This window comes from Rhinolophus ferrumequinum, chromosome 12 (assembly GCF_004115265.2).
Source record: "Rhinolophus ferrumequinum isolate MPI-CBG mRhiFer1 chromosome 12, mRhiFer1_v1.p, whole genome shotgun sequence".
Taxonomy (NCBI): domain Eukaryota; kingdom Metazoa; phylum Chordata; class Mammalia; order Chiroptera; family Rhinolophidae; genus Rhinolophus; species Rhinolophus ferrumequinum.
This window is the reverse complement of record NC_046295.1, coordinates 72,933,329-72,943,326: the sequence shown is the minus strand read 5'-3', so window position 1 is coordinate 72,943,326 and position 9,998 is coordinate 72,933,329. Positions and strand designations below refer to the sequence as shown.

The window sequence follows — 9,998 nt, the reverse complement described above, 5'->3', positions numbered from 1 at the left end:
ATGGAGTTTCTGTCCTTTGTCTGGCTTAGGGCCCAACTGGAGGTCTCACTGAGGTTATTGCCTCAAATGCTGGATATGCTGCCCCCTCGGTGGGAGAGATTAGCTGTGGGACGCAGGGAAAGAGCCCACCTTCTGGCTTTTGTGTTCTCTGTTCCGTCGTGGAATCCCCTGCATCCCTGCAGCTACGGATGCTGGCCGTGTTTCCACAGCCACAGATGCGGGCCACGTCTCCACTTTGCTCCCTTCCCTCTTCCCCTGCTTGCCCAATTTGCCCACCTTTAAGTAATCCTTGCACAAGTCTCTTAGCTGTTCTGTGTGATGAGCAGAGAGTCCTTTGATGGGTATAGATGTCCTGTTTGTGATAAGATCCGGAGGAGAACTCAAAAAGTGCTCCCCGCTGCTGCCATTCCTATGATGCCATCCTATCCCTGTTTTGATAAGAGTACTTTTTAATGAGTGGATGTTGAATTGTATCAAATGTTTTTTCTTGCATCTACTGAAATGCTATTTTTGCATCATATGAGTTTGGTCCTTTAGTTCTGTAAATATCGTGACTTAATTTGATTAATTTTAAAAATTGAGGTATAACTGACATATAATATACCAGTTTCAGGTGTACAGTGTAATGATTCAGTATTTGTATATATTGTGAAATGATTACTACAATAAGTCTAGTTAACACCCATCACCCATAGATAGTTACAATTTTTTCTTGTGATGAGGACTTTTAAGATTCATTCTAACAACTTTAACATACACAATTCAATATTATTAACTATGCTGTACATTACACCTCCGTGTCTTATTTATTTTCTAATTCAAGATTGTATCTTTTGACCCCCTTTGACCATCTTGCCCACCCTGAACCTCTGCCTCTGGCAACTACCAATTTGTTCTCTATATTATGAGCTCAGTTTTTGTTTTATAAGAATCATTTTATAAGTAATATCATACAGTGTTTGTCTTTCTGTGTCTGATAGCTTGATTAAAGTGTAATCCATCCATGTTGCTGCAAATGGGAAAATTTCATTCTTTTTTTCACAGCTGAATAATATTCCACTGTGTGTGTGTGATTGTGTGTATATCACATTTTCCTTATTGATTCATCTGTTAATGGACACTTAGGTTGTTTCCATATCTTGCCTATTGTAAATAATTCTGCAGTGAATGTGGGGTGCATATATGCTTTCTAATTAGTATTCTCATTTTCCTCAGATAAATACCCAGAAATGGAATTTCTGGATCATATGATAGTTCTGTTTTTAATCTTTTTGAGAAACCTCCATAATGTTTTCCATAGTGGCTGCTCCAATTTACATTCCTACCAACAATGCACAAAAGTTCCCTTTTCTCCACATCCTCATCAAAACTTGTTATTTCTTGTCTTTTTGGTAATAGTTATTTTAACAGCTGTGAGGTGACATCTCATTGTGGTTTTGATTTGCATTTCCTTGATAATTAGTGATAAAGGGCACATTTTCATGTATCTGCTGGCCATCTGTATGTCTTCTTTAGAAAATATCTATTCATATCCTCTGCCCATTTTTATTATTTATTGATTTATTTATGAAAAAAAATTTTTTTACCTTAAAAGTTCAGCGATATTTCTTTATATAATCTTAAAGAGGGCTATGTTACACGTATACACACAATGTTATCAGAATCAGACTCCTAACTTTAAGGACTCTGGATGTTTATTTAAGTGTTTTGATAGCTTGTAATTCACTTTGAATATATGTCAAACTATCAAATCCAGTAAAATTAAGGTTGTGAAGTAATAAATAAAAATCAAATCACTTTGAGAAATCACATTATATGGGTGTAATTGGATATACCTAGCTGACTCATACTGATACTTAATAAACACTTTTCACATTGCAGTATGTTAGTCCCCATTGAACTATGTGTGCAAAATTGATGAGACAGTTGAGCCTTAATGAACAGAGATATTTGCATTGCATCACTAGGTTGTATAATTCTGCTCATGAACTTTATGGAATATTTTTAATGCTCTATTTATTGATCCTCTGCCCATTTTTAAATCAAATTGTTTTTAGCTATTGAGTTGTCTGTGTTCTTTGCAGTTTTGATATTAACCCCTTATCAGATATAGGACATGCAAATATTTTTTCCCATTTTGTAGGTTGCTTTTTCTTTTTAAAAAAATTAATTTTATTGGGGTGACATTGGTTAATAACATTCTGTAAGTTTTAAGTGTACATTTCTATAATACATCATCTGTATATTGCATTGTGTGCTTACCACCCAGAGTCTAGTCTCCTTCCATCACATATATTTGACCCCCTTCCCTTTTCATTTTGTTGATGATTTTCTTTGCTGTGCAGAAACTTGTCAGTTTGATGGAGTCTCACTTGTTTGTTTTTGCTTTTGTTGCCTTTGCTTTTAGTGTCAGATCCAAAAAATCATTGCCAAGACCAATGTCAAGAGTTTACCTCCTCTGTTTTCTTCTAGGAATTTTATGGTTTCAGGTCTTATAGTCAAGTCTTTAATCCATTTTTGAGTTAATTTTTGTATATGGTGTAAGATAGTGGTCCAGTTTCATTCTTTTGCATATGGCTGACCAGTTTACTCAACATCATTTGTTGAAGGAATTGTCCTTTTCCTATTGTATATTCTTGGCTCTTTTGTCATGAAACCCACATGTGTGGGTTTATTTGTGGGCTTTATATTTTGTTCCATTGATCTATGTGTCTGTTTTTATGCCAATACCATACTGTTTTGATTACTATAGCTTTATGATATAGTTTGAAATCAGGGAGTGTGATGCCTCAGCTTTGTTATTTTTTCTTGAGATTGCTTTGGCTAGTCGGGGTCTTTTGTTATGTCATACAAGTTTTAGGATTTTTTTGTTCTATTTTTGTGAAAATGCCATTGGAATTTTGATAGAAATTGCATTGAATCTGCAGATTGCTTTGGGCGGTATGGACCCAAAGCAAAGAATTAATATTTTAACAATATTAATTCTTCCAATCCATTAGCATGGGTTATCTTTCCATTTATTTGCATTTTCTTCAGTTTGTTTCCTTAATGTCTTACAGTTTTCAGTGTACAGATCTCCTTGGTTAAATTTATTCCAGGGTATTTTTTTGATGCAATTGTAAATGGAATTGTTTTCTTAATTTCTCTTTCTGATAGTTTGTTATTAGTGTATGAAAATGCAACAGATTTTTGCATATTGATTTTGTATCCTGAAACTTTACTGAATTCATTTATTTGTTCTAACAGCTTTTTGGTTATGTCTTTAGGGTTTTCTATATATAAATTATATTTTCAAAAAAATCTTTTAGCTTTGTTGGTCTTCTCTAGCATATGTTTATTCAATTTTGTCATGATTTGCTCTTATCTGTTGCATTTTTCTTTCTTGGATTGATTTTGCTGTTCTTTTTTAGCTTTTTAGATGGATTCTTAATATTTTGTAGCCTTTTTTCCCTAACATTTTCATTTAAGATTATAAATCCTATAAATAATTTCCTGTAAATAATGTTTTATATTGGTTTTCATTTAGATAAAACATTTCATAATAGCCATTAGTTTTTCTTTATTCTTGAATTATTCCTAGCTGAGTTTCCCAATCTCAAAATATGTGGAGATTTCTAGTTATAAATTTGTCATGATTTTTAGCCTAATTTCATGTGGTCTGTATGAATTCAGCCCTTTGACATTTGTTGAGATTTGCTTTATGGCTTAGTAAATCAGCTAGTTTTGGAAAATTTCCTTGAAATCTTGCAAAAGCTGTGTTCTCTACACTTGTTGAATGTAATGTTTTACATATGTCTATTAAGTTAATATTGTTAACTTTGCCTTTCAAATGTTCTATATCTTGACTGAATTTTCAGAATGATTTATTCTATCAATTACCATGAGAAGTGTGTTAAAATCTCCCACCAAGAATGGATTTTTCCATTTCTCCTTGTTTGATTAATTTTTCTGTGTGTGTGTGTGTGTGTGAGTGTGTGTGTGTATCTGTGTCTTTTTAATTACTGAAAAGTAATAGAATTATTATATTTACCTGGTGAATGAAAGATTTCATTCTTATAACATGAAGCTTTATATCACTAATCATGCTTTTTGGCCTTAAAAATCTATTTGTTTGATAATAGTAGAGCTATGTCAATATTTTTATGGCATATAATTTTTTAAGTCTTTATTTTCAAACTTTCTGTATTTTTATATTTGTTGAGTAAATATTTTATTGAAGAAATATTTATTGAAGAATACAGAAAATGTGCAAAACCATACATGTATAGTATAATGATTTTTCTCAAAGTCAACACACATCACTAGCACTCAGATCATGAAACAGAGCATGACTGGCACCCCAGAATCCTTCTTCAGGTCCCTGTTCAGTGGCAAGTCAGCATTTATATTTGTTAATAATTATATGACACAAAATGAGGACTCACAGAAAGTGAGAGGGATGTGTTGAGAGAGAAGAACTTTAACTCTGTGATTTCGTTCTAAAGAAATAATATGGTTACATTAAAAAATACTGTATTCTACAAGAAAATCAAAAAAAAGTTGACTATTTGCATGAATTCTGCAAAGGGAAGGATCTTAATATCATAACTCCAGCAAAGGAGGTGACAAAGAGGAAGATGTCTTGATTTGATAATAAACAAAATAAAACTTTCTTACATAAAAAAAAAAATCACAGTTGACATAAAGAATTAACTAGGAATATTACCAAGACAAAGGAGACAAAGATATAATATCGTTAATATAAAAAGGCCATATAGGGGCCAGCCTGGTGGCTCAGGTGGTTGGAGCTCTGTACTCCTAATGTCAAAGGCTGCCGGCTTGATACCCACATCGGCCAGTGGGCTCTCAATGACAAGGTTGTCAGTTCAACTGGAATCCTGCAAGGGATGTTGGGCTCTGCCCGCTGCAACTGAGATTGAATATGGCACCATGAGCTGAGCTGCCGCTGAGCTCCCGGATGGCTCAGTTGGTTGAAGTGCGTCCTCTCAACCACAAGGTTGCTGGTTCGACTCCCGCAAGGGATGGTGGGCTGTGCCCCCTGCAACTAGAAACGGTAACTGGAACTGGAGCTGAGCTGCGTCCTCTACAAACTAAGACTGAAAGGACAACAACGTGAAGCTGAACGGCACCCTCCACAACTAAGATTGAAAGGACAACAACTTGACTTGGAAAAAAGCCCTGGAAGTACACACTGTTCCCCAATAAAAGTCCTGTCCCCCTTCCCCAATAAAATATATTTTTTAAAAAGGCCATACAATTCAATAAAAGAATTCCAGAAAGTGATAGATAGATAAATAGTCCCCTCACCAGTAATCAAGGAAAATTGAAGCAAGGAGAATCCACTTTGTGTCTGACTTATTTTGCTTAGCATGATAATCTCAAGATCCATCCATGTTGTTGCAAATGGCAGTATTTCATCTTTTCTTATGGCTGAGTAATGTGGAATATAAAACTGAAAGCAGCAAGCGAACAAGACAAACAAACAAAAACTCATAGACACAGACAACAGTTTAGTGGTTACCAGAGGGTTACCAGAGTGGAAAGCGGGAGTGGTTGAATATGGTAAAGGGGGTCAAATATATGGAAGGAGAACTGACTCTGGGTGGAGAGCATACAATGTGATATATAAATTATGTATTATAGAATTGTATACTTGAAACCTATAATTTTATTAACCAATGTCACCCCAATAAATTTAATAAAATTAAAAAAAAAGAAAATGACAGCCTGTATATGGTATAAACTGTTATTACTGGTTTTCTTTAAATGTAGGGATAGTGAGTGTTTTTTCCCCTCAAATTTGTATATTTTTACAAATTTGTATATTTTTACAAATTTACCATAATGAGCATGTATTGTTCTGTAGTAGCAAAAAACAAAAATAAACCAGAGTTTAAGAACCAAAGAATCAAGGACTTGTCCCAATAACTCATAATCATTCACTGTCAGAGTCTTAGATCTAATTCCAATTGTGTGATTTTGGGCCGGTCCTCTGATCTCTCTGTTTCTAGTTACCTTTCCTAGAATTATTCTTGCTCTTTTCATCCCATCAATAGTATGTCTTTTTAGTTCAGCTTTCTCTGTGTGAAGGTTAATCCCTCTGAGTTGCTTCCAAAACTGGGCTTGGAAATGGTCCCTGAAGTTCAGAGCGCTAGATCCTTCCAGGTCTTGTCTGCATTTCTTTCAGTTGGGTGGGACCTGTTAGTCACAGACTGCACTGCCACTGGGCGTCCTCTTAGAACCTGAGTTGTGTTGGAGGTCATTTTTTGCTAGCTCCGTCTCTCTGGTTTGAATCTGCTTGGACACCTATGCCCACTAATCAAGTCCCTCTGTAGGAATTATCAGCTACTCCCTCTTCAAGCTGCAACTCCGTCCTGAGCCACTTGATCCTATTCCAGTTCTGCCAAGTGAGACATTTTCCTTTTGTTTAATCTGCCTGTGATGCCAAGCATCCATCCTATCTTGAATTTGGGTTTTCCAAATTACAATGGAGAAGTCCTGGGGGGGAAGCATTTCAAAGAGCCTGAGCTTCCGGTCTGGGGAAGGACTTTTTATGGGGTGCAAAATCTTCCCCAGCTGAAGAGTCTCCACAAAGCCCCCTTCATGTCCCTGTTCCTCAGGCTATAGATAAAGGGGTTCAGCATGGGGGTCACCATTGTGTATACCACAGATGCCACCATGCCAGTGTCTGCTGAGTAGGAAGAGGAGGGCTGGAAATACACCAGAAACATAGTTCCATAGAAGAGAGTGACCACTGTCAGATGAGAGCCACAGGTGGAGAAGACTTTGTGCTTCCTCCCAGCAGAGGGGGCCCTGAGGACGGTGGACATGATGTGTGCATAAGACACCAGGATACAGGTGAGAGGGACCACACCCGAGAGGGCTGCTTCAGCAAACATCATGATCTGAAAGATACGGGTGTCTGAACAGGCAAGTTTGAGGAGTGGGGGTACATCACAGAAGAAGTGTGGGATGGAATGGGAGGCACAGAAAGAGAACTGAGACATCAGAAAAGAGAGTGAGAAGGCCAGGAGGTGGGAGCAGAGCCAGGATGCGATTACCAGTAACAGGCAGCGTTGGGGACACATGACTGTGGTATAGTGCAGAGGAAGACAGATGGCCACGTAGCGGTCACATGCCATCACAGTCAGCAGGAAGTTGTCCATCAGGGTCAGTGTCATGAAGAAATACATCTGCACAAGGCACCCAGTGTGGGAGATGGTGTGGTGCTGTGTCTGCATGTTCACCAGCACCTTGGGGACAATGGTGCAGGAGCAGCAGGTATCGATGAAGGACAGGTTGGCCAGGAAGAAGTACATGGGGGTGTGGAGGTGCCTGTCAGAACCTATGGCCAGGATGATGAGCAGGTTCCCCAGCACGGTGAGTAGGTACATGGCCAGGAAGAGCCCGAACAGGAGAGGCTGCTGCTCTGGGTGTTCAGAGAAGCCCAGAAGCAGGAAGGCAGACACGCTGGTTCGGTTTCTAATTCCCATTTAAAATAGAACATTTGGAGGAAAATCTTGCTTAAATATACATGGACTCCAAAAATCTTCTATCATTGAAATCATTTCATTTGCGTTCTACATTCTTTTCGGAGTCACAGAGATGCACTAGTGTCCCTGGAGGCAGGCGTGTAAACACGTATAGAGGTGAGAACTATAGACAGTGATAATGGGAGATCTTGTTGGAGTGAACTTTGCATTTAGCTGTCTAATAAGTTGTCCTGTAGACCTCTTGGATGAGGTTGAACTTGAGATTAGCTGGGAGGAAATTTCCCAAGTCTTAGTGTACCCACCACCTTTCTTTGATAGGAAAGCTAACAATTTCATGGGCTTGTGAAATTTGAAGAAGACATCTTGGGGATATGCGTTTACCAGAAAATTATTAAGTACAGTTCTCTCTCTCTCTCTGTTTCTCTCTCTCTCTCTCTCTCTCTCTCTCTTTCTCTCTCTATTGAGGGGTAGAAAAGGAGTAACTAATTATACAGAGAGGTCGTAGCTGGAACTCAGGTCTTCTTACTACGATGGGCATAGCTGCCCTCTTTCTTTTGAAGACCCGTGAAATGAACTACTGTGGATAAAATTACTTCATGAAATCAAAGACATTTTACAAATAAAAGTTCCCATCGACATCATCCGCCCTTGGAGTGTTGGCTTTGTTGTCCTATAGACTGGACGGGAACCCTTTCTGGCTGTTTTCCTATGAAACTTACACATCCTCTTACTGCCTCTGAGCTTCAAATTCCTGGTCTGTAAATTGCGTGCATTCTTTGCTCATTGTTGATAATCAATGAGATGACATCCTCAAAGTGTAGAGTAGGCCTTCACTAAATTGTGGTAACAGTTATTCATATTGCTAATAGTCGATAAAATGACACCTGGGGTTCCTGACGCACCGGAAACACGCCTCGCAGTTCTAAACCCTCACTGCTTTTCATATTGAGGGTACGTTATTTACCTCCTCCGTGCCTCATTGTCTGCATCTGTAAGATGTGGACATAAGGACTGTTGAAAACATCAAAATGCCTGAATCAGTAAAAGGTATTTGTTCAGGACCTATGATACAAAATCTGAAATGAGAGCTTTCATCTTGTGCATTTGGGTGCTGTGGAAGGAGGAACACACAAACAGGCAATGCCAGCCTATGCTGATATCATGCTCTTTTACGTGGGGATAAAACACACTCCCTCTTGGCTTGATGAACCTGCATTTGGCCACCAGCCCCCTTGTGTGCTGTAACACCGAACAAGCTTCTCAGTCTATCTGGCCTCAGTTTCTGCCTCTGCTTGAAGAGGATAAGAGCAATGCCTAACTCATAACGTTGTTGTGAGGATTAAATTAGATAAGGATTATATAGAACTAGAATAATGGCTTATATCAAATGCTTTCTGCAGTGAGCAACTAGTCCTCTGTGTTTGCCTAAGACTTTCCTGCTTTTAAAACTGAGCGCTCACTTCCAGGAAACTCCCTCAGTCCTGGGCAAATGACTTTTCCTTGGTCATTGTCTGTGGGAAGTTGGCCTTTGAAAACTGTAAAGTTTCATCTATTGAGTTGTAAGTGCCATTGTCATCAATATCATCCTCATGACCCTCTGACCCAGTAGGACCAAGACAAAGCATACACTTTGATATGTGCAGACTCAGGGTGGAGTCCCAGCTGGGCCATCTTGGGTAATCATTTAACTTCTCAGAACCTCCTGTAAAATGAGCCTAAATAAATCTACCTCAAATAATTCTGAGACTCAAGTTAAAAGCATGAAATGGGGCTTGCTGAACTATCAATTGCTGTGGAGGTTGTTACCGTCCTGTGGTGGAGGCAGAGAATGATTCCGAAAGCCACTCACGATTGTGTGAGCTGAGGGAATTGTCCGTGTATCGGACAGGGGTCCTGAGCACCGCTGTTGCACAGTTTTAATGTATTGGCCACTGCCAGGGGCTTGGTCAGCATGGACTTCAGGCTGGACTCTCAGGGAATTCATGGATATTAAGTCAAGGCACTCCTCATGGTGGCTGAGAGAGCCAAGGTGTATTTGGCTGAGATTGAGGAAGGGGCAGGAAATGAAGAAGCGATAGGGAGGAGATTGTGTGTGTGTGTGTGTGTGTGTGTGTGTGTGTGTGTGTGTGACAGAGAGAGAGAGAGAGAGATCAGTGTCTGCCATGTCTACTCCTCAGGTCTTACCTGGAAATTCTGACCATCCTCAGATCCCATTGCCATCAACAGGTGCTGGCTGGCTCTGCCTCCTCTATTTGATTTTCTTTGCCTGCTTCTCCGCAAGAGGACTTGCTAGAATCTCATTTTTCTTCCTTCCCTATAATAGCAGCACAGACTAAAGACTTGGGGCTGGACCAACCTGTGCTCAGGATCAGGAGCCAGGAAAGCTGTGGGCTTTTTTCATAGGCAGTGTCTCCTGGGACCCAGTCCCAGACCTCCTAGTTAGAAGCAAGATGGGGCAATTGTGCACCACCACCCCCCAAGCTGTCTCTGGCCCCTGGATTCCTG

General features: G+C 39.2%; 1 protein-coding gene across 1 annotated transcript; it reads right to left on the bottom strand.

Annotated features, from left to right (window-relative positions):
- Positions 1 to 6,551: 6,551 nt before the first annotated feature.
- LOC117031573 (olfactory receptor 1N1-like) lies at positions 6,552 to 7,481 on the bottom strand. The gene has a single exon (XM_033122051.1). The coding sequence runs from the start codon at positions 7,392 to 7,394 to the stop codon at positions 6,552 to 6,554; it is 843 nt and encodes a 280-aa protein (XP_032977942.1). The 5' UTR covers positions 7,395 to 7,481.
- Between the last annotated feature and the right edge of the window lie 2,517 nt (positions 7,482 to 9,998).